The sequence below is a fragment of the Bufo bufo genome, chromosome 5, assembly GCF_905171765.1.
Source record: "Bufo bufo chromosome 5, aBufBuf1.1, whole genome shotgun sequence".
In the NCBI taxonomy this organism is placed as follows: Eukaryota; Metazoa; Chordata; class Amphibia; order Anura; family Bufonidae; genus Bufo; species Bufo bufo.
Window position 1 is genome coordinate 63727924 of NC_053393.1, and position 25668 is coordinate 63753591.

General features: G+C 50.5%; 1 protein-coding gene and 1 long non-coding RNA gene across 2 annotated transcripts in view; one reads left to right on the forward strand and one right to left on the reverse strand.

The window, feature by feature from the left end:
* Positions 1–25411, reverse strand: part of EIF3H (eukaryotic translation initiation factor 3 subunit H) — a 126871-nt gene extending 101460 nt beyond the window's left edge. The window contains exon 1 of the mRNA XM_040432287.1: positions 25255–25411. Coding sequence (XP_040288221.1) covers positions 25255–25347 — 93 coding nt within the window. The 5' untranslated portion in view covers positions 25348–25411. The remainder of the gene's footprint in view (positions 1–25254) is intronic.
* On the forward strand, positions 1691–15900 carry LOC121001288. The gene is made up of 3 exons (XR_005779022.1): positions 1691–1701; positions 12729–12731; positions 15755–15900. It is a non-coding gene; the product is annotated as an uncharacterized LOC121001288 (long non-coding RNA).
* Positions 25412–25668: the final 257 nt, after the last annotated feature.

Genomic DNA, 25668 nt, shown 5'->3' on the forward strand with positions numbered 1-25668 from the left:
TGCTTGCAGCATTATTCTGTCCGCGATGGGAGCGCAACCAAACGGAAGGCATTCTGGTGCACTCTGTTTCGTTCAGTTTTCTCCCCATTGACAATGAATGGGGACAACGTTCCCCCCCCCCCGCTATTGAGACCCTGTGACGGATCTCAATAGCGGAAAGCGAAAGCGTAGCCTTACCCCACACTGTCAATTATCCACCGCTGGGCCTGTAGCGCTCACGTTACATAAGTAGTATGATGGGACCGCAGCAGCAGGACATTTACAAGGAAAGGTTTTTCGCAGGTTTTAGGCAGTCCTCCTCCGGGACACAGAATATATTTTTTTAAAGTTCCCTTTCCGCCCTAATCTGGGTGCAGCAATGAAGGATGAACAGGGGACCAGAATGTCTGACTGGTGGGAACCCTGCCAATCACAAGTACGGGGGCCCCGTGTTCCCACCTTGGAACGGTGGTCACACGTGTGCACTGCCGCACTTTTCGGCTCTATGAAACAAGCGCTTGTACCGTAGATTGTTTTTGTAAAGGATCAACCCCATGAAAGCAAGAGTGCATTAAGCCCGAGCCCCCGTCCATAATTGGATGTGTTCTGGATGTAATGCCAAAACCAGGCGACTGCCACGTAGCGATCAGGCTGCACGAGTCCAGGCAGAATGGACGACAAGTGCCGTTTTCTGCAGTCCAATAGAAGTGAATGGAACGGTGGTCGCACATGTGCAATGTGGCTCCATTCACACAGGGGGCTCTAGTTCTCATGATTGGTGGGGTCCCAAGAATCAGACCCCAGGAAGTTATACACTTAGCACTCATCCTGTAGATAAGGGATATTCGTGTGCCGACCCTGTAATGGATGTTGCTATAGAAACCAGTAGAGTCCTGCAAAATGATAAGACGCAGGTAAGAGAAGAAGAAAACTCTATACCAGGGGGACTCAACTGGCGGAGCGCGGTGGCTCCTCTCAACTGTATCTGTGCCCTTGGGGAACAGATACAGGTGAATAAACTGGTGAAGCAGGAGGCCATCGGCTCTCCACTTCACTGTTCACCTGCCACCGGTGATTCAGTCCCGGCAAGCGCGATGATGTCATCATGCCTGCTGCAGCGCAGAGTGAAGGTCTGCTCCGCACTGTGCTGTGGCTCAGGCTGGCATCGCGCTGGCCGGGACTGAATCACTGATGAAGCAGCGGAGAGAATATAACGTGGAGGCAACGTGGGGCGTCAGAAGAGGATCATATTGTGAGAGGAGGCACTAAGGGGGCATCATACTGTGAGGGGAGGTACCAAAGGGGCATCATACTGTGAGGGGAGGTACCAAAGGGGCATCATACTGTGAGGGGAGGTACTAAGGGGGCATCATACTGTGAGGAGGCACTAAGGGGGCATCATACTGTGAGGAGGCACTAAGGGGGCATCATACTGTGAGGGGAGGCACTAAGGGGGCATCATACTGTGAGGGGAGGTACTAAGGGGGCATCATACTGTGAGGAGGCACTAAGGGGGCATCATACTGTGAGGAGGCACTAAGGGGGCATCATACTGTGAGGAGGCACTAAGGGGGCATCATACTGTGAGGGGAGGCACTAAGGGGGCATCATACTGTGAGGGGAGGTACTAAGGGGGCATCATACTGTGAGGGGAGGTACTAAGGGGGCATCATACTGTGAGGAGGCACTAAAAGGCATCATATTGTCTGAGGGGCACCATTAGTGGCACTAAGGGTACATTCTTATTGTGTTGGGGCTCCAAAGGGATTGGGTGGGAGTAAAGGTATTGCTATTTTTCAGAGGAACAAAAAATAGCCGTACACACCACTGCTGTCCCTCAGACCTTCACCTAGTATGTGGACTTTTACAAAAAGTATTCGAGTACCCCTGATCTATACTGTGTCTTCAGTTGTGACAATGGATGGCATTAGCGGGCTGTCACAGGAGCAATGCTCTGCAAGTCCTAAACAAGGAGCCAGTGACTTCCCATCAATAGCCGTCCATGTGATATACGGATGGAGCAGAGCGGGGAACCTCCCCCATATTACCCAAAAGACACAAAGAAAGGGGATGGCAAGACAGGAGTATTAAAGGGGTTCTCCCGGAAAACTTAAAGGGGTTATCCCATGAGTAATGTGAAAAATTAAAATCTGGCATCATATAGTACAGGGGTCAGCAACCTTCGGCACTCCACTCCCAGCCTGCTGCACTCACTTCTGTGGGAGTTCTGAGAACAGTCAAGCAAGTGTGCATGATGGGAGTCGTAGTTTCACCACAGCTGGAGAGCCGAAGGTTGCCGATCCCTGATATAGTGCACGACTATTTGTAACAAACTTAGAACCAGCCATGGACCTCACATGGATCCAGAGATCTCCTCATTAATTGCTCTGCTAGATTTATATCATGCTGCCAGCGCAGGGGGGAGGGGCGTGTCCCTTCTGCTGCCAGCTCGGGGGGGCGTGTCCTTTCTGCTGCCAGCTCGGGGGGGGGGGGGGCGTGTCCTTTCTGCTGCCAGCTCGGAGGGGGGCGTGTCCTTTCTGCTGCCAGCTCGGAGGGGGGCGTGTCCTTTCTGCTGCCAGCTCGGGGGGGGGGGGGGGCGTGTCCTTTCTGCTGCCAGCTCGGGGGGGCGTGTCCTTTCTGCTGCCAGCTCGGGGGGCGTGTCCTTTCTGCTGCCAGCTCGGGGGGGGCGTGTCCTTTCTGCTGCCAGCTCGGGGGGGGCGTGTCCTTTCTGCTGCCAGCTCGGGGGGGCGTGTCCTTTCTGCTGCCAGCTCGGGGGGGCGTGTCCTTTCTGCTGCCAGCTCGGGGGGGCGTGTCCTTTCTGCTGCCAGCTCGGGGGGCGTGTCCTTTCTGCTGCCAGCTCGGGGGGCGTGTCCTTTCTGCTGTCAGCTCGGGGGGCGTGTCCTTTCTGCTGCCAGCTCGGGGGGCGTGTCCTTTCTGCTGCCAGCTCGGGGGGCGTGTCCTTTCTGCTGCCAGCTCGGGGGGCGTGTCCTTTCTGCTGCCAGCTCGGGGGCGTGTCCTTTCTGCTGCCAGCTCGGGGGCGTGTCCTTTCTGCTGCCAGCTCGGGGGGCGTGTCCTTTCTGCTGCCAGCTCGGGGGGCGTGTCCTTTCTGCTGCCAGCTCGGGGGGCGTGTCCTTTCTGCTGCCAGCTCAGGGGGCGTGTCCTTTCTGCTGCCAGCTCAGGGGGCGTGTCCTTTCTGCTGCCAACTCAGGGGGCGTGTCCTTTCTGCTGTCAACTCAGGGGGCGTGTCCTTTCTGCTGTCAGCTCAGGGGGCGTGTCCTTTCTGCTGTCAGCTCAGGGGGCGTGTCCTTTCTGCTGTCAGCTCAGGGGGCGTGTCCTTTCTGCTGCCAGCTCAGGGGGCGTGTCCTTTCTGCTGCCAGCTCAGGGGGCGTGTCCTGAGCCTGTATGCCAACCTCAGTGAGGTGGACAGAGAATTTAACAGCAGGAGGCACTATACAGATACATCTTATAGAATAGCTTACTGGCTATGCTACATTTTTAATTACATGCAGTTATAACAGTATTCAGACCCAGGTGCTGGTTTAAAAAAAAAACATGTCCTATTCTTGCCCGTGTTGTGGACAAGAACTGACATTTCTAAAAGTGGGCAGGACATACCGACCCACAAAGTGCGCAACATACATGGCCGGACTGCAAAAACGGATATGGTATCTGATCGGTGCGAGTCTGACACCTGGGATCCCCGCGAATAAGCTGTTTGAGAAGGCACCAGCTCTCCTGTGAGCACCGCAGTCTTCATCGGTCACATGTCCTAGGAGCAGCTCCGTCCCAAAGAAGTGAATGGGGCTGGGCTGCGATACCAAGAATGGCCGCTATACTATGTACGACACTGTGCTTGGTATGACGGAAGGAGGTCACAGCGTCACAGGAGTGCCGATGCTTTCTCAAACACCTGATCGGCGCCCCCCCACCGATCAGATACTGAGGACTTACCGAGAAGATAAGTCATGAGTATTAAAATCTAGGCAGAGGTCGCAATAACGCCCGTTCAGGCCATTTTACTCCCTGGAAAAAGTCTAAGGCGTACCGATACACCTTAGACTTTTCCCTGCCAGCACCGATGCTGCTGCTGCCTGAAACAACCAATGACAAGGCTCCTTACAGTGAGGAGCTTAGTGATTGGTCAGTTTGAGCGGCTGCCAGAGCTTATGCTACACCGCTCGGAAGCAGGCGCACGATCCTCACTGGCGGGGTAAGTGGCCTTGCTGTGTAGTGAAATGTAGTGGGGGTCCCGGATCTGAGCGCCTTGTTTTTCCCTATAGTGATGAGTCTGCAGCGTCTCTCCTCCCTGCTGGGTGCAGTACTGAAGACGGCCTCAATAGAAGGTCTAGGGGACCGTCTTCACTACCGCGCTCAGCAGTGAGGAAAAGTGGCGAGCGCTTCTGACTCCTGCTTATAGAAGTCAGCGGGGGTCTCAGCGCTGGACACACCAACTGGAGACCAGCAGCAAGCAACACCAACCTCAGACTTGGGTCTGACCGCCAGCTGCAAGACAGCGAGGACACGGGAGGGAGACCCTCAGGGCAGGTCATTCTATTGTCCCATAGCCATAAAAATAAAGGAGGAGCAGTATATAGGTGCAGCACCCTGTGATGTGCCTGTGTACCCGGTGCGGGGCCCAGCACATGCCTCCTGGCTGATACACAGAATGACTGACTTACAGATACCCCTACTCTCATTGCCAATGCAAGTCCTGGAGATAACAGGGGAGAAGAGAGGAGGCTGCATGAGGGGCAGGGTCGGGTTCACACACAGACAGTCACTGTCCCACTATATACCGTACACTATTAAACAATGTGCACTATCATCCAGGACACTCACACTATATACCGTATACTGTATCACTATGTACACTAACAGTATATACAGTACATTATCACACTATGTACACTATAATAGTATAACAGTACACAATCCCACTATATCCCATGTGCACTACATACAGTACATTATCACACTGTGCTACCCTAAGCCTACCACCCTGACCCTACAGAGCTCTGTGCCACCCTAAGCCTACATAGCCTCATACTGTGCCAACCTGACCCTGCAGAGCTCTGTGCCACACTAAGACTACATAGCCTCATACTGTGCCAACCTGACCCTGCAGAGCTCTGTGCCACTCTAAGACTACATAGCCTCATACTGTGCCAACCTTACCCTGCAGAGCTCTGGGCCACACTAAGCCTACATAGCCTCATACTGTGCCAACCTGACCCTGCAGAGCTCTGTGCCACACTAAGACTACATAGCCTCATACTGTGCCAACCTGACCCTGCAGAGCTCTGTGCCACACTAAGCCTACATAGCCTCATACTGTGCCAACCTGACCCTGCAGAGCTCTGTGCCACACTAAGCCTACATAGCCTCATACTGTGCCAACCTGACCCTGCAGAGCTCTCTGTGCCACACTAAGCCTACATAGCCTCATACTGTGCCAACCTGACCCTGCAGAGCTCTCTGTGCCACACTAAGACTACATAGCCTCATACTGTGCCAACCTGACCCTGCAGAGCTCTGTGCCACCCTAAGCCTACATAGCCTCATACTGTGCCAACCTGACTCTGCAGAGCTCTCTGTGCCACACTAAGCCTACATAGCCTCATACTGTGCCAACCTGACCCTGCAGAGCTCTGTGCCACCCTAAGCCTACATAGCCTCATACTGTGCCAACATGACCCTGCAGAGCTCTGTGCCACACTAAGCCTACATAGCCTCATACTGTGCCAACCTGACCCTGCAGAGCTCTGTGCCACCCTAAGCCTACGTAGCCTCATACTGTGCCAACCTGACCCTGCAGAGCTCTGAGCCACACTAAGCCTACATAGCCTCATACTGTGCCAACCTGACCCTGCAGAGCTCTGTGCCACCCTAAGCCTACGTAGCCTCATACTGTGCCAACCTGACCCTGCAGAGCTCTCTGTGCCACACTAAGACTACGTAGCATTAGCATCCAATCTGAGACCACTATTAACTGCCTGAATAAGGTACGTTAAAAATAACCTTGTGTTCTTTAATGAATAAAAAAAAATCGGTTCTCCACCAAATCTGGCGATCAGGCCAGTAGTGTGAACTGGTGTATAAAGGATATTTATAAATACTTCACTCTGGTGTGAGTTGAGGCGGAAGTATTTATAAATATCCTTTATACCCCAGTTCACACTACTGGCCTGATCGCCAGATTTGGTGGAGAACCGATTTTTTTTTATTCATTAAAGAACACAAAGTTATTTTTAACGTACCTTATTCAGGCAGTTTAGTTTTCATAGCAGTGCGTCCATTTTCTATCAGAAAGCAGTTCACTACAATCCGAGACCACTGCAGAGGGGGGCGCTCTCATGTAACAGTGTCCCCAGCTTTAGGCGTTGGAGGAATGACTGTAATAAGGAGTCTACTGTTCGCGTCTATACCAGCAAAAACTGGTGGCACTGTTTAGGTGGCCGTGGTCTTATGTTTAGTATATGATGTCAGCTAGATTTAAAATGGTCTAAATTTGCTATTTATGCATGGACGACAGTTCTAGATACTAGTAATGGTTTCCCTGCATAAATAGCAACCCCTTAATGTTATACAGGCCTTCGTATTAACGATTTGAATTACTGTAACTTTCGTACTCCTCATCGGCTAAAAATACTCCTCAAAAATGGTAAGAGGAGTATTTTTAACTCTTCCAGAAAAAAATGTAGCGCGACCTCTGAATCTAAGAAAACCCTTTAAACCATGCCCCCTTGTCTTTGCTTTCTCGTACAGAACATTTTCCAGATGTAAACTCTTGGTCCATCGTGAAGAAAATTCAGGGTCACCTTTCAGATTTTCATTTCGACGGAGGAGACGGCTATACTAACAGCTGTCTGTAACTGGGAAACCACAGCGCAACGCCTAGCTGGCAGCCGACGCAGGAAACCTCGCCTGCCTCGTGGAGGGTTGATCAGGATAATAAGTGGAGCGCAGAACATGAATGAGAAGGATGGAAGCGGGAGGGCGGCCGAGCTCCGTGAGCTGGCATTACAGGATCTGGAAATGATCCTGACCTTTATCTTCTAGCACACAGCAAGCACTCTGCGAGGAGGACCTGGCCGCTAAATGTCAGACTCGCCACATAGGAAATTGTAACTATTAGAGAGAGCTGCTGCTGAACGCCGAGCGCCAACGTACCACACCGCCACTCGCTGCAGCTCTTACCGGTGATACACGGCGCTCTGACCACCAGCCATTATATTCAATTAGGACTCTACGGCTGACCTTCAACTAAGAAGTTTCCTCGGGATGCTGGTAATTAAATACCACAATTTACTCAAAAGTTTGCTGAACTTACATAGAGAAGAGGGAAAGTGAGATCACCTTGATGTTTACAGCAGAAACTTCTTTTCCGCGTCACCATTTCCAACCATGTGATTGGGGCGGTCAATGACGCAAATGGAAGAAGCTTCCAAGAAACCAGCAAATCGCTAATTCTTGATCTGTAAGGGCCATGGAGACTTCCAGTCATGAAGTGTTATGTCCAGTGCAGGGACGGAGGTGCAGTGCAGGACACAGATTCTCTCCGGTGTCCTTTAAAGGGGTTGAGCAAGAACTGGCTGGACCTGCAAAGGGAAGACGACTTATCTGCTTGCCGTCGCTGGCTCCCCACTTCTTGTCCTCCAGGCCTACGATGCTCCGCTGGGCTCCCTCGACGTCCACATCCGGTTTGACATCGCCGCAGTCAATCCCCTTGCATCAGGTGACCATTTGTCATGGCGTAAGGGGATCCCGTCTCAGCCGTGGCCAGTGATTGGCTGTGTGCCAATTTCAAACAAGATGTTGACATCGACGGAGCATCAGAAGCCGGGAGAAGGAGTAGGTAGCCAGCGCCAGGTGGCAGGCAAGTAATTTTTCTTTACAGGTCCGGCCAAGTAGTAGGGGGAGCCGTCATGCATCGCTCCTCAGCTACCACAAAAAGTACTAGCTTCTTTTACTAAACTGGCGGAGTAGGCGAGGTTTCATTCAGTAGACCACCCTGCCCAACTGGATGACATTTTACATAAGATGGACAATGGTTCATTAAATATAAAAATAACACCTCACCGATCCCCTACTAGGACCCCATTGGTCTCTGCATCCTGTTCCAGGGTAGACAGAGGAAATGGGTGGAAATGCCAGCTCAGCCAATCACTGACCACAGCACTGACCCACCTCAGCCAGTGATTGGGTAAGAAGGAATCTCCAGGCATCCCCTCTGAGCGTCAAGCTGGAAACAGGAAGTGGAGATCGGCGGGAGTCTATTAGGTGCAACAGTGGGGGGGGATCGGTGAGCGATGAGCACTTTTTTAAACCCATTTTGCTCCTCATGTAAAACACATGTCAGACGACCCTCAACCAAGGGTCCTCAAGGGCCATCTTGTGCCCATCGCCAGAGAACCCTGCCCTTTGCTTACATCTTGTACATACTTTAGGTGGTCAAAGAAGGGTTTTGTTCTGGCTGTCTACTAATACAACAATGTGAAATTGAGATTTGACGAAACACAACTGAATGCATGGTTTTTCACAGGAGAACAACCTTTGACAGGTAACCGAAACACTAGATGTCAGACCCATCCATAGAGGGAGGTGTCATCACTAAAGTCGATGACAAGGAAGCCACCAGTCTGGAGCACAAAGGCCACTGATCACGAAAGGAAGCATTTTCAGAATTTCCCATGGAGGAGTTGCGAGTAGCTGCCTGGAATTTCTCCATTGTCCTAAATCGATGTCCGAGAGTTTCTTCAATCAGTATAAAGCACTTGTGCTCCACCAATTCACCTCGTCAGTTCCTCATCAGAGAAATTCCAGGTGACAGAAGTCGGCGCACCGCCTGATGTTTCCAGATGCCTTGACTAATGACTTTTTGCAGGATTCCTCAACTATTTGAAACCATTAGAAAAGCTGGTTTAGGTGAATAATTGTAGATGAACTTCAGCAATTATCAATGTTTCTATAGGCGGAGAGCGACTGGTTGATTTTTACACCGAGGACATTTTGGCTAGTCATTGAATAAAGTACCATAGCCCATGGCACCGACAGGCAGAAGAAAAGTCAATGGGACCTTTCAGGCAGAATTAGCATTCACAATATAAATTGTGAATGTCGTGTAGGGCTAGCTCAGCTACATGTAAAGATATCCTTCACTTACAGTACATTCACACAACAGTGGGGAAAAAACGGACATGTCCTATTTTTCAACAGCTGTTATTCGCTGTCTGTTAAACAGCCAATTGAATAGCCTCAGACTTTAATTGGTTCTGAATTAATTGGGGGGGGGGGTGTATAGAGAGGGGGCGGGGGTGTATAGAGCGTGCTCTGTGTAGAGGGGGGATGCACGGAGAGCGGTCTGTGTAGAAGGGGGGGGGGATGTATGGAGAGGTCTGTGTAGAAGGGGGGGGGGGGGGTGTATGGAGAGAGGTCTGTGTAGAGGGGGGATGCACGGAGAGCGGTCTGTGTAGAAGGGGGGGGGGGGGAGATGTATGGAGAGAGGTCTGTGTAGAAGGGGGGAGATGTATGGAGAGAGGTCTGTGTAGACCCTTTTAATCTGCGTTCCACTTCAGCCGTGCTTTCACGTATTTTATCAAAGTCATGCCGTAGACAGCTGAGACCAGATTGAAGATGGTCAATTTTTGCTATGAGAGCTGCTTGACACGTTGCGATTGCCTTCATAATTTAGGAGGTCTCTGCTGAAGCGACCACAGGACTAGAGCCTCCGTCTCCCTGTTTGACTCATGGCATCCATGTAGATTTTGTGGCCCATATAAAAAACACGTAAGTGCCAGTCTAATGGAGTATAAGCAGAGGTAACTCTTGCAGCACAGAAATTAATTTTATGAGACTCTTCAGGGTGTTATCTAAAGAAAACGAACCGTCAAACTTTTATAAAACAGCAGAGAAATAGAGAATGGAGGTGAACTGATAGGAGGACACCACAGTGGCTTTGACTGCACCAACCCTTTTGGCCTAGGGATCCTACAGGAAGAGAATATACCTCCCAGGAGAAAGCGAGTCAGGAGGTCCTGCGTTTGGCAGTGGAGCAGTAGGACCTCTGCAAGGTGTCGGGGTTGTAGCCTGAGGAAACCTGTCAGGGATCTTCCCTCTCCTCCATGTTGCAGCCTAGTTCCTACCCTGCTGCCAAGATGGTGCCTGCCACGTGTTTCCACCCCACCACTGTCTCCAGTCTTCTCACTTCGCTGCCGACCGCCCCGGTCATCAGAGGGACTCTCGGAGGTACCGCTCTTCAGATGGCCCTGGCAGGTACCTGTATGGGCTCCTCGCTACCCGCTTCAGTACGTAACAAGCTGCGCTGCTGTCTCCCTCCATCAGGGCTCCGGTCTCCACCATGCATAACCGATCCCACAACACTCTCCTGGGCCCCGGGGTTCAGGGAGAAGGATCTGGCCGGGTATATACAAAAGCCGCTGGGTGTTACAGGACTTTTCAAAGGATACGGGAGCAGCTCTTCACTCTTGCTACCTCACGCCATGTGAGCTAGGCCACACCCCCTGGAACACCTCCATGTGATAGTGATGATGATCAGCTGATTGGAGGGGGTGCCGGGTGTCAGACCCCCACTGATCTGATATTGATGATCAGCTGATTGGAGGGGGAGCCGGGTGTCAGACCCCCACTGATCTGATATTGATGATCAGCTGATCAGAAGGGGGTGTCAGACCCCCACTGACCTGATATTGATGATCAGCTGATAGTAGGGGGTGTCAGACCCCCACTGACCTGATATTGACGATCAGCTGATAGTAGGGGGTTCCAGGTGTCAGACCCCCAACTGATCTATCCTGAAGAAAGGCCACCAATATCCAAGTACCGGAAAAACCCCTTTAATTTGAAGGGCCAGTTTTAGCTACTGATTTACGAGAAGAATTCCTAACACCCAGCTTCATGCAGAAAGTAGAAGAAAAGAAAAATAATATCACAAAGCTGCCAAAATGAACATCCCTAATCATTAGTTAACAATTGTGAGAGAACCACACAGGAAAACTTCATTATACAAGCAGAAACATCACCTTTGGCAATTTGTTCACAAAATCCTGGCAGAACGCGCGCACAGCAATTGATGGATGGAAAAAAACGAAACCTGGACGCACAACTTGGCGCGGCTTCCACGATCATTCACATTGATCTGTTACAAGCCAATTCTCAATCCATCTGCTCCGCCAAGCCGGCCCCAGAGTGCACTTCTCTAGTCCGATGGTGGAACGCTGGTCAGAAGAAAAAAAACAAAAAACAACCGTACGCATTTCTGTGGAACATCTCCTAAGGTAACATGGACAGCTGTGTATATTCAGATACATGGCCGCAGGGGACCCAACCAGAACGGCTGTAAGTGCTTTAGATCCCTACAGCCATCACACGCTCGTCATGTGGCCCCGTCTACACCATCGCCCTCAAACACGAAAGCTCCTCTCCCCAAATTGACATACAGGTTTTTTTACAATGGGGGGAGATGAGTGGGGAGAGGCTGTGGAGGATCGACCAGATTTCATCAGGATCCCACAATATCAATCTAATGTCTATGGGAGGCATTATGGCCTTTACACTGCTCTACTCTGTGGACAATTGTCGGGAAGGAAGACTTCCCAGGTGTGCTGGGAGTTGTAGTTCCTGGAAAGATTAAAATTCAAGTGTTGGGGACCACATCCCTAACACCAAACTACATGGTCATAGCGCCAGCGGTTTGAAGACACCCCTCCGATGAGCGCGGCAACCTCTTCCGAGGCCAGTGAAGTCATGTTCCTCAGCCACTTGGCTGATACACAGCTCAGTCCTGGGATGCAATACCAAGCATAGCCACTATAAAATGCCCGGCGCTGTGCCTGGTACTCTGAGGCGGCTGCAGCGCTCCACGAAGCACCACAGCCTCTGCAGACAGCTGATTGGTGGGGTGCCGGCAATCAAACCCGTGCAAACAGTGATCTGTAGCGCAGATTATTATACCCACTAAATTTCAATTTCTGCTGTAGATTTTTACCTTCGATTTTAACCCCTTTCAATGTAAAAAAAAACAAAACTCATCAATAGCCGTTAAGTGCATTAGGGACCGAAATTTGCAGTCCTCAATGCACGGGTGCCATCCGAGTGGCAACCACAGACAGATCCAGACCCATTCAACTTGAATGGGTCCGTGATGTGTCCGCACCACAAAAAAATATATATATTTTTTTTTTACGGTGCAGAGGCACAGAGAGAAACCCCATGGAAGCAATCCACGGTGCAGGCATGCTCAACCTGCGGCCCTCCAGCTGTTGTAAAACTACAACTCCCGTTATGACCTGCTGTAGGCAGACAGGTGTAGGCTGTCTGGGCATGTTGGGAGTTGTAGTTTTGCAACAGCTGGAGGGCCGCAGGTTGGGCATCCCTGCCGTAGTGCTTCCATGGGGTTCCATTCCTCTGTTCTGAACCGCACCTTCCGGATTGCGGACCCATTCAAGTGAACGGGTCCTCATCTGTGATGTGCTGCACAAACGACACGCTGTTTGCGGGCCACAATATGGGCACGGCCACGCAACGGCCGTGTGCATGAGGACATATACTGTATAATGCAAGCAGAAACTCCATAGGCTGCAATATTCTTGTCCATCATCAGCTTTTATAGATCCATGTCGTATTAGGTTCACTTCTATGGGAGCACGAATTACCTTGTGGAGGGACTATGGGGCAGCAAGCTGCGTCCACTCCAGAAGAGGGGCCCTGGTCGGGTGCAGGGCCCGACGGAGCAGGTTTACCAAGTGCAACAACCCGAACTGTAAGTCGATCTCTCAAACCTATTCTTCCAACATACAGGCGAATAGATGCCCGGCAACAAAGCTAATGTACAACGACAGAAGCCAGGATACAATGGGGGAGATTTATCCGGACTGGTGCTCTCGGCACCCGTGTCCGTATCCCCTGCGCCGATCTAGAACCAGACACAAACCGCGCGCCTAACCAGATATCTACCACAGCTCAGAGGAGATTTCTGGCTTCACTTACACTAGAAAACTGGCGGATATGAAGGTAAATCTGTCGCAGCGGCTGACCACGCCCCCTTCAGAGGGGCACTCAGAGCCCTCTATGTGGGCACCCGCACCCTGGAAAAAGTCTATGGTGTACCAATATGCCTTAGACCTTTCCTGCCATTCATCAGCGCAGGGCGCACTATGAACGGCACAGGCAGCGTACTGAATGTAGGCAGCTGTTATAGCTAGATGATAAAGTACGTGGACGATCTACTATACTGGTATTCAGGTTAAATTGCCTTTTGGCGCTTTTCAATAAACAAGTGGGTTTTGGGTTGCAGTTTGGGTTCGCCATCACTGCCCTATATGTATTATACATGTGTCACTTCAGCGCCCACCAAGCATCGGAGAGTGAAGCGTCAGAAATACACATCTGGCCTTGGTGCATTTCCTCGGCGTTCCCGACCAGACTGTTGTATTTGTTAACTTTACAGCCCTTTTAGCAGAAGCGCCACGTTTTGTGCTGATTAAATCAGATTTTTTATGGGCCTGTTGGAACGGCAGAGATAGCTCCACAGTCAGCACTTTTACGATGCTGTAACTCCATTTTATCCAGTAATATTTTAGCTCGGAATGAGCAGTGCAATCTGCCGCGCAACCCGGGAGCCGAAGACAAGAGGAAAACTAATCAGTTGTAGGATAAGGTGCTGGGATTGTATTCTGGGGCCGTGCAATCTATAAGCCTCCGTCCTGACACCCAGTCGGGGGTAATAAAACACAGCTCCCGGTCTATCACCTGTACTCCTTCGGGCGGCGGGTGACTGTACGTGGTCATGTCACACCAGCGAGTCCCTGTGTGAGCGCGATCCTCCGTTCTGGACTTGCAGGAGCGCACGGCATTATACTGATTTATAATGCTGCGTGCCTCTGCTTGACCTTACTACTACAGGATCATACTGACGGCTTTATGTCAGTGTGATCCTGTAGTAAGTACGGTCAAGCAGAGGTCAGAAGACTTTCCCAACGCACACACATTACTCACGTGATAAATCTCCGACCGCTCCAGCACCTCTGTCTCAATGGCCGTCTTTACGGATTTTACTGCAGCGGTGACGCGTTCTAAGCCCATGTGACCGCTGCAGCCAATCAATGGCCTCAGATCTCTTGTTCTACTACAAATGCTCACATCACAAGTAACGTGGATGTACAGCACATCACCAATACAGTGGGGGGGAAATAACCAACAAAGCTGGAGGAGTGGTGGCTCTGGCGATACGGGATTTCACAGGTTCATCATCGCCTTGTGTTTTTATTTTTTATTTTTTTCCTCAAATCCTGAAAACCACCGCTACTGATGGACTAGTCTGAATGCTGCCAAATAGGTCTGGGGCATCAGCAGAGGCGACTCTTACAAATTCCATGACGTGATCTACTGGCACGTCAAAAACAGAGGTTCTCCAGGAATTAAATGGGCCGTCTCATCTGGACAATTAGTATATATATCCACAGAATACACCATCAATGTCCAAATGGAGTCTCTGGGACCCAGTACTATCTCAAGAGCGGGACCCCGCCGTGAATGGAGAGCCAGATGCGCATGCGCAGTGTCTTCTACATTCACTGCTATGGGAAATCAGAAACTAAACACATGAAAGAGGACCTGTCACTATCTGCAGCTATCGGCTAATTTTGTAATAGAGTATTCTATCGATTAATCGAGTACTCTAATAACAAAAAATTAAAAGAACGTTTTGCTTTATAAAAACTCATCAGCCCCCCCCCCCCCCCCCCCATGCCACCATCTCCCCCTCCTAGCCATGTCCCCAGCGCCAGTACTTACCTTTCCTGTAGGGGCGCCGCTCCACAGCTTATGTGCACTATGACCTGACGATGGGTCAGGATACAGTGCAGCGTGGTGTGGGCCGGCGGGTGACCACGGAGCGGTGAGAAATAGCAAGCTCTTCCCTCCCGTTCTGTAGTCACATGATACAAACGAATCCTCGATAGAAAAAACTTGCATCGAGGATTTTTTGCGTCTAATTACTCGCCTGTTTTATAAAACTTCCTGCCTTCCCCACGTAATAACAATTCTGTAACATCTATGTTCTGCCATTCCTTTATTATTCCTACTAGAAGTTATGAATGAATTGCTAGCAGTCTGCAGTAAGGGTACAGAGGGGCGGTAACTAGTTAGGGGTGTGTACCTGCACAGTCTGAAAATGGCAGCACTGATTGGATAGAGTCAGACTGTGCAGGTACACCCCCCCAACTAGTCACCTCCCCTCTGTACCCTTACTGCAGACTGCTAGCAATTCATTCATAACTTCTAGCAGGAATAATAAAAGGAACGGCACAACATAGAGCCATAATAATAGATGCTCCAGAATTGTTATTACATGGGGAATGCATGAAGCTATTAACCATGTCAGGAACGGTGAACGGTCCTCTTTAAGCATGCTTGGCTATTTACTGAGGCCCCATAGCAATAAATGAAGCGTGCGGCTGGCCCGTGGCTTGATCTCCATTCACATTGGGGCCTCACTCTTGAGACAGGAATGGGTCCCAGAGATGCAATCCCTAACCTATCGATAGGTCATAAAAGCCCAGGAGGACTGGGAAAATCCCTTTAAGTATTAATTACCAGTCCTCAGGTGCCAGGAATCGGACCTCTGCCGATCAGCCAAACTTCTGGGCCAGGAGCCAGAACTGCACAGCTTCATCCACTGGTTACTGCAGCCCCGCTCCCAATTACCTGACCCATAGCCCCGTACATACAGCCTGCGGACTGCACCTACCACAACTAGAGAGGAGCCAATTTCAGATTTAGAAATTTGTTCACACTTCGTTTGGTGGTAAAAGGTGAATTGCGCTATGGATTCCGTTACCACGGACCATAAGGCGATTCTATGACCGAATGCCTTTATAGGCGTTCCGTTATTCGTTCCGTCATAATAGAGAACGCCACTACGTCTCATGTACACATCCGGTTTATTAGGAGATGCTAAATGGGTACAAGAAAAAAAAAAAAAAAAAGGAAGAATCTTGTGGATAAGAATGGATTTCGCGCTTGGTGCATTTGCAGATCCATGCTTCTTCCTAGGAACCATTCAGTGAAATTGAAGTTTGCGCAGAGTTCACCCGAGGCCTCTGTAATCTGTCCCGTCTTTTGAGAGTCGCTTCCATCAGGGCTGTGTGTGACAGAGCAGCACAGCTTTCCCCTGCAGCGCTTCGGCGGTGGCGGCTCTCGCTGCGTGCGGAGCTCAGCGCCGGATTCAATCCTGATACTTCAGCCCATCACAGCAAATTGTTCTTCTGAACACGACAGCGGCAAATAAGAAGCTGTTTAATTCCGCCCAGCACGGGTGCGCGGTCGTTACAAGCTGACAACATGGCAGTTCTCAGGTGCAAATGAAACTCTGGCTTCATGCGAGGCATATTGGGCACGGCCGCCATATCGGGAAATTATCCGCCTGGGCAATTTAAAGGTGCCGTCTCCCTTCAGCAAATGGTATTTAATTTATCATGTAGACACCGTGAATACAAGCCACTTACTAATGTGTTGTGATTCTCCATATTGCCTCCTTAGCTGGCTGGATTCATTTTTCCATCACATTATGCGCTGCTCGTATCCAGGGGTTAGGACCACCCTGCATTCCACACTACAGGAAGTAGTGCCGGTCTACGAGCACTCCCACAGCCCCGACCATTCAGGTCAACGGGGCCGTAGAGGATGCGGACAGCACACCGTGGTTCCGTGGCACCGCAAATATATTCAGCATGTCCTGTTCTTGACAAGAAGAGGCATTTTCGATATAGCGCCGGCTGCGTGTGTTCCGCAAAATGGTGAACGAATACGGCCAGCATCCGTGTTTTGCGGATCCGCAATTTGCAGACTGCAAAACACTTCTGGTCATGTGAATGTAGCTTACGGGGTGTATCAATAAGAACCGCCAGCTCCCAGGACATGCCTGCATTAGTAAGTACCTATACTCCCAATTCTAGAGTACCGTGACTTAGAAATGTACTGTTACTCCTCCTGGAAATGCAGGAATAAACTGACAACTGGGTGTCTACTGTGTAGAGAGAAGCCATTTCACAGGACTCCCCTTGTATGATGTGCGTGATGTATGGAAAGAGGGGAGCGAAAGGTACTAAAGTATTCCAGTCCAGCACTGACCTTGTATGATGACGCTGGGTGCACGTTCCCCACTACAGTGCAGCCTCTCCAGACGACGGGCCAGAAGCGCGATACGCCGAGGAACCAGCATCTTCAAAACAGCCGGACGCAGGACTATAGAGTCTGAACCATGGCTATGCAAACCTAATCTGCTCCGGGGGGGCCAATAATCCAAGTCGGAGGTGATGCTCGCATTGGGGGTGAGGGGGGATTCCAGGGGTGGCTCCTTGGCATGTAATGGGTCAAGATTTCGACAATCTGTGGTTACGTGCAATCTCCTATGACGAACGTTCATTGCAAATCTTTCCTATATATTTTCTACATTACAGCGCTCATCCATCAGCGGCGGTGAAAGAATCGGACACAATAGGCCCTCATTAAGCGCAAGGAGGATTAACAGGAGACGAAACTGGAGACCCTTGAAGGGAATTAAAGAAGCAAGAAGAAATGCTACACAGACGTGTAATTACTGCTCGGCATGGCGGTTTTACTAGGAGTCAGTCAACGGGAAAGGTCAGAAGGAAAGAAACGGTAAAGTGCAGAGCGAGGCGTTCTACACGTCAGTGAAGACATCAAGACTGTAATCCAGCAACCAGGGCAGTACGGCGCGCACCAAGGCGCGCAGCGAGGCCTCATCTTACCATTCAGCGCTGCTCTTCTCAAACAATTACTTGGTTTTCCAAGACTGTAAAGCCGCATGCAGACGTCCGTGGAACACGGTCCGTGAAATACCGGACTGGCATTGCAGGAGCGCACGGCGTCATTGGTTGCCATGACGCTGTGTGCTTTGTGCCGCCGTACAGCAATACCCTCGTATGATCTATACGACGCCGTGCGCGCCCGCAATGACAGTCCGGTATCTCACGTTCCGTGTTCCACGGATGTCTGCATGAGGCTTAATACTGATGATCTACCCGAAGGCCTCATGCACACGACCCTATGCGTTTTGCAGTCCATTCCACAAGTCTAGCCCTGTTGTAAAATAGACAAGAACAGGACTTGACACACGACACACGGGACGGACACACGGCTGTGGACAGCACGCGGATGACGTGTCAGCTTCCGCATTTTTCGCGGCCCAGCAAAAATGAAAGCGTTTATGTGCGAGCCGCAAAAAAATGCAGACCAAAAATACGGTCGTGAGCATGAGGCCTTAGGATGAGCCATGAGTATAGGATCAGCGCCCCACCAATCAGCTGATTGCAGGCGCCACAGTGCCGTACACCGCGTTCACATAGCCAAATAAGGGCTTATTTTTTGCAGGAAACGTCTTGTTTTAGAAAATGGGAAAAAAGTTCTTTGTGAGGTAAAATTGAAAAAAAAAGCCATACCAAATTTGTATAGTTTTTATTTTGTTTTTATTACTTAAAAAAAAATAATAATGGCCGCCATTTTCTGACAGCTGTAACTTTTTTATATTTCCATCTACAGAGTTGTACGAAGGCTTGGTTTTTATTGGTACCATGTTTTTTGATAACTGATTAAAATTTTTATTTTTTGTTATAATTTTTTTGGGGTGGGGGGGGGGGGGGGGGGGGGGGGCAAGGTGATTAAAAAAATGGAAAATCACCAGGCAGGAAACATATTTTAATAGTTCAGTCATGGCGATACCTCTTAAATTTTTTATTTTATTTGTGTTTTTATATAAAATTGGGAAAGGGGTGATATTTGAATGTTTTATTACTCAGTAACTTAGTGCCCTTAGGGGGCTATAACACGTGACCTTCTGATCGCTTGTCTCAGACCATAATAGACAACGATTATGTTCTATGCAATTTTCATTGTCTGTCTGTAGAGCTGTGCCTCATGGGGTTAAACGACTGGCTTCCGCATCATCGCTGACCCCGGTCATTGCGGCCAGGTGCCTGCTGCATTATACAGATGGGACCCGCCACAAATGGAGCGGCATTATGCATTAAGGAGTTAAAGGGGGTTGTCTGGGTTCAGAGTTGACATACCCACAATTTCACCCACGCAGCCGCCTGTTATGAGCATCAGAGCATGCCATGCTCCCCTTTGCCCTGCACTGGGCTCTCCATAGGGACTGCTAGGCGGAGGCTTCTGCCTAGCAGAGAGCCCGGTGACGTCACCAGCACTAATGGGCGGGCTTTAGCTCGGCCCTAGCCTTGTGCAATCCAGCGCAGGTCAAGGGAGAGCATCGGAGCATGAAGTGCCTGCCTGGGTGAAAATGTGGGTATGCTCGGGTTCAGCTCTAAACCCAGACAACCCCTTTAAAGAGGTTGTGCAAGAATGGGGGAAGAAAGGGCAGGGGGGGTTGGCAAACGGTCTTACTTACCTGCTCCCCACTCCTCCTGGCTTTTGGTGCTCCCTCGCTAAAAACTTAGTGACCGCCCCTCTTACGTCATGACAAATGGTCACATGACAAGGTGATCCGGTCACCGCTGCGGTCAGCGATCGGCTGCAGGAATGCAGAACCGGATGTTTTCAGAAAGGGAGCCCAGCGAAGCATCGCAGGCCGGGAGCAGGAGAAGCGAGGAGCCAGCACCAGAAAGCAGGCAAGTAAGCTTCTCCTTAAAGGTCTGGCCAAGTTTGGGGGTTTGCCTAACCCCCTCCCGCCATTTTTGTACAACCCCTTTAAGGACTCTGCAACTGAGCCTCCAATGGAGAGGTAAACAGAGCCTAAAAGATCTGACCTACAGCCCATATCTGCTGCCAGCGTATCCTGGGTCTTCTACTATTCCTCCACATCGGGATTGTTGAAAACATCAAACAGACCCTGCAAAGTTTATAGTTCATTTTTTTCCAGTTTTTGACCCTTTTCAATTCAGATCACAAAAAATCCAAACACCCAAGGCCGGCTTTCTATAAAGACGACTTTACCGATTTTTTAACTCCAGCGGCAGATTTTCCGCCCCCACTCTTTATGGGCTTATCTTCCAGAACAAACCCTTTTCCTCCTACTGGAAGCTACAAGATTAAAAGAAAAAAAGAAAAAGAGAACCGGAGTCGTGAAAAAGAAGAACCTGCTTCATACATTGTGCCAACCTTATGTCATCCCTGGAGGATCCCCGCCGAGAGCCAACCATGAAATATCTCTGCGTTACAAGGATAAGAACCGTCTTGTACACCCGAGGAGCAAGGCATCGAGGGTAAAGTGAACTCAAGAAATGTTCCGACACCAGAAAGACGATCCCGCTGAAACATTTCTCCACTGCAGTCAATGGAATAATTTCTCGTTCTGGAAGCACAAGGGCCCCCCCCCCCCCCCCCCCCCCCCCCGCAGGATGCAGAGTCATTTTTATAAGAAGGTGTGGGTTGAGCTATGACTCGCTTGTCCTCCTGGACAGGGGTTCGCTTCCAGCGAGTGCTCCTCTCCGGATGGTGCGCCATTTATCTGCCGGACACGTTGTCCTCATCCTGCTCCCCGGAGTTGTCAGAGGACAAAAGGCTCAATTCATTCTCGTGCACGGAGAGGAGGCCTCTGTAACTGCGTCCCATCGCTCAGAGATTTTGGCAAGCCGAGGAGGGAGAATCTGTCTTGAAGTTGAGAAGCCATGTTCTTCATCTTGCTAAGACAGCCTCCCATGCTCCCAAAGCAGTAAGTAACAGCGAGGGATCCGAGTCCTGCTAAACCCATCAACCCATTTAGCAGGCACATCCGGCAGGAGAGCAGTAGCTGGGCCTTAGGGCTCGTTCACACGTGTGCTGCCCGTTGCCGTATTGCAGAGCGCATTTGCGGATCCGTAATACACAGGCACCGTTCCGTGTGCATTCGGCATCACGGATGCGGACCCATTCACTTCAATGGGTCCGCAAATGCGGAACGGAAGCATTGAACGGAACATTGCGAAGTGCTTCCTGGGGTTCCGTTCCGTGCCTCCGTACACCGCAAAAAGATAGAGCATGCTCTATCTTTTTGCGGAACGGAGGGATCGCGGACCCATTCAAGTGAATGGGTCCACGATCCCCATGCGGCTGGGCCACAGTCAGTGCCCGTGCATTGCGGACCGCAATTTGTGGTGCACAGCATGGGCTTCACACGGTCTGGGGAACGAGCCCTTACACAGACAATTATATATTCTGGAAACTTATTTTTTCGGACAAACTACGAGCACAGCCAAACAGGCAGATCTGTACCGACAAGGGTTACTGCACATTAGGCTACATGCACACGACTGGTTTTGTTTTTTTGCGGACTGCAAAAAACAAACAGATGACATGCGTATGCCATCAGTTTTTTGTTTGCAGATCCATTGTAACAATGCCTAAAACGGACAAGAATAGGACATGTTCTATTTTTTTTGCGGGGCTACGGAACGGACATACTGATGCGGATAGCACATGGTGTGCTGTCTGCATTTTATGCGGACCCACTGAAATGGATGTGTCCGCATCCTATCCGCAAAACAAAATGGAACGGACACGGAAACAAACAAGGTTCGTGTGCATGTAGCCTTAGACGGAGATGAAGGACGGGTCTGATGATCACACAGATGGGCGCCTCTCCAAGGTTTACATAAAAAATCATCCCTCAACTTTTTGGACAATTTTCTTAAAATGTTCATCTCAAGAACATAAAGTAAAGCAGTAGATATGGGACGGTCCTGAAGAGATCTGACGGATACAACAGTAATACCCGGTCACCAGCCCTGCGCCCCTCAGTCTATTACAGACCAGCTGACACCTCTCCTGAGTCTTGTTGTACTACTTGCATTCCTGATGTAATGGTAATTCTGGAGGGTCCTCTCTTAGAACTCTATTCCTTTATTAATCCTGCTAGAAGTTATGAATGTGTTACTAGCAGTTTGCAATGAAGGTCCACATGGGTGTTACCAGTAGGAGGCGTGCAACTGGTGACACCCATCTGGACCTTCATTGCAAACGGCTAGTAATACATCCACAACTTCTAGCAGGAATAATAAAGGAATAAGAGTAGATCCTCCAGAATTACTACTGCACTGGGAAAGCAAGTAGCAAAAGAAAAAAGTCAATAAACCCGACAGTTCTGAACGTTGGCGTCCGCTCAATACACGCCACATGTTCGGAGGTTCTCACATGCACGAGCTCCGGGTCCTCCCGCCGGCGAGTGACAGCAAACAGCAAAACTGGGGCAGGAAGAGTCAGAAGCTCAAATGTTGGGGCTCCTGAGCCCATGCAGGGTACTGAGCGGACTGCAGCGCTCAGAAAGCATTTTAGCCGAAATTCCAGTTGAAATCAAGAAAATGAGCCAGCGTGTTGCTCGTGTCCTCTGTCCCCAGTTTTAGCGACCCTCCTGTGGGGCATCTCTATGGGCTCCCTGGTCCACATTCCTCCACCAACCACGGCCTTGCAGGTTACCGCACCACCATGAACACTGAATAAGCTGCAATCGGCTACTGCCCGCTTCACACTTGTGTTGGCGTTTTCCGGTATTGCGATCCGGCAGAGGATCTCAAAGCTGGGGGGAAAAAAAAACCTTTCCGTTTAGTCCTCATACATTCTGAAGGGAAAGAGATCCGTTCAGGATGCATCAGGACGTCGTCCGTTCCGGCAGCATTACGTTTAGCGACCGGGCGTGAAATCAAAACGGAACAAACGGTGAAGACATCACTGCCTGGTCCTGTCAATCATAGCGCAGAGGCCGCAGCAGTTGCAGAGAGAGCAGAGCCTCTAGGTGTAATGGTAACGCCCCCGTTGCTCCTAGAGGCTCATTTGCATATATTAAAACATCACATTTCTCAGCAATGAGGGCACATAGGAACATGGAACCAACACAGACGTCTTCAGCTGCCAAGTGCACATGGAACAGGTCAGCCAGTGTCATAGGTACAAAACTGCTGACAGATGCTCATTAAATAATGCAATCTGAATACCACAGAGGTATAGGGTCTATATACACTGTATACACGGTGCATGCATTTCGTAGCTGACCGGATCAATCACCCTATACTATTTAAAGGGGTTATCCAAGGCTGGAAATGCCCCCCCCCCCCCCCCCCCACATGCCCCTCGTCCTGATTCTACATACCTGGCTCCGTGCGCTGCTCCTGGTCCCCGCATTGCCACAGCTGCTTCTCCCTGAAATCATCCAGTGTCGGAGGGGAGCAGCCAATGGCAGAAAGGGACGGGGACGAGCGTCCTAGCCTCACCCGCGATGCTAGGGAGGCTCGTCCCCACCTGCCATTGGCAGCCCCCCCGACACCAGATGTTTTCATCCGCACACGGGGAGCAGCAGCTGTGGCAATGTGGGGAGCAGGAGCAGCACAGGGGGCAGGGAGCAAGGTAAGTATATTGTGTGTGGGCGGCCGGGGGGGCATTACCAGCCTCCGATAAACCCTCTACCAAACACCAAAGCCTGAAATTCAAGGGAAAAAAATAAAAACGATGATTGTCACGAAGCACCTCAATAAAAGTTCTCATCACAATAAAAAGCTCCAACATAAAAACCACAAGAACTGCAGCTTTTAGGACACAGATAAAAAGGTAAGCTAACGTTTAGCGCTGCCGAGCGGTTATTGCCCAAAAGAGAGCGGAGGCACAAGGGACGGACTTCCCTCAGCCGGAATGTTAAGCACCGGCAGTTTGGGGAGCGGAGGGAAGGAGGCGCCGCAAGGTCGTTACCAGCTGTAACTGGAAAAACGCCTTGTGATTTTATTTTTTTTTTTTTAAATAAAGAAAAAACTGCTCATATAGAAGAAAAGCAATAAAGCGCCAGGTCACCGCCCCCCCCAAAGAGCAATAACAGGTACTGGCCAGATACGTTAAATCTTCGGTTTCATAAAAGCAGGTACTCGGTGCCTCTCCGTGCGCAGTGGGACTACTGGGCTGACTTACATTTCACAAGGTTTTAAAAGGTATTTTCCAGGAAAAACCTATTGCTGGCCTAACTTCAGGACAACATAGCGCCATAGTCAGAGGTCACCCGCTTTTCAGATACCGCAGGATAGGTCATTAATATCTGATCAACGGGGGCCCGACTCCGCCACCCCCACCCATCAGCTGTTGGAAGGGGCTGCCATACTCTGAGCACTGCAGCCTCTCCATAGTACACCGAGCACAGCGCCGGACATTGCATAGTGGCGGTGCTTGGTACTGCTGCTCGGTCCTATTCATTTCAATGGGATGGAGCAGCAGAAAGTCCACGTGACCAATGGACGTGGTGTCACAGGCCGCAGAGGAGGCCGTGGGCTTTTCAGGCAAGTGACTGGTAGGGTTTCCGAGCCTCAGAGCCCCATTGATCAGATACTGAAGACAGGTCATCAAGGCCGTCCCAAAGCAGGGAACGGGGGCAGTGTAGTTGTATTTACACCGGCTCTCCACGGCAATTGTGCCCCGAAGAGAGGGGGCAGCCCAAGAGAGGGGGGGCAGCCCTGTCTTCACACAGCAGATTGGCGGGGTCAATCTGATTACAAAAGTGGACAGACCCTTTAAGTACCAGAAAACACCCATAAGGCTACATGCACGTGACCGTTGTGTGTTTTGCGGTCCACAAATTGCGGATCCGCAAAACACAGATGGCGTCCGTGTGCGTTCCGCAATTTGTGAAACGGCACAGACAGCCAACGTTAACTGCCTATTCTTGTCTGTAAAACAGACAATAGGACAGGTTATATTTTTTTTTTCGAGGACCACGGAACGTTGCAACGTCCGCATCATTTGCGGCCCCATTGAAGTGAATGGGTCCTCATCCGAGCCGCAAAAACTGTGGCTCGGATGCGGACCACAACAACGTTCGTGTGCACGAGGCCTAAGGCTCATGCACATGGGCAGTGCTCGGCCGTGCCCGCATTGCGGCCCGCAGACAGAGGGCCACAATATACGGGCACTGGCCGTTTGTGCTCCGCATCACGGATCTGGAAGGTGCAGTGCGGACCGTAGGATGCAGATCGCGGACCCCATTCAGGTCCCATTCAACTACTAGGACACAGCTGTGAACCTGGCGCCACCACAGGAGAAACGATGCATTGCACCCATCAGATTCCCTCCCCGCCCCCATTATACAGGTTAGGGCAGTACAGGGGACAGACCAGGCAGACCTATGGCTGTCCACCTGTTGTAAAACTACAACTCCCAGCATGCACTCTCATCTACAGAATACCAGGGGATACTGGGAGTTGTAGCGCAAGTCACCGCACTAGTTTTTGTTTGCACTCATCAGTGCCAGCACTCCCCCGAGCAGCCACTCACCAGCCCGTCGATCTGCACTTGCTTCACGGGGATCTCCGCAGCGGCAGCGACAGGGGCCGGGGCCGCGGTGCCGGGTTCTCTGCGAGTTGCCATGTTCTCAGCTGCCGGGGAGAAAGAGGGAGAAGGAACACGCGCGGCGGAAACCGGAAGTGGGCGCGTGCGTGACGTCATTCTCGACGGCGGCAGGACGTGCGGACGCCATCTTAGTTATGGGCACGTCCTGGTAACATAGATGTAAGAGTGAAGTGCAATGATAGGCCAACAGTATGGGAACGTGTGTGTGCATGGCATCAACATATCTTGAGTGCTGTAGCGTATATTGAATAGAGACTCATTATAAAATTAAAAAAATTAAAAGTTGTAAAGTTAAAAAAATAATAATAAAATCCCCCTTAGAGAATGTCCACGCACAGT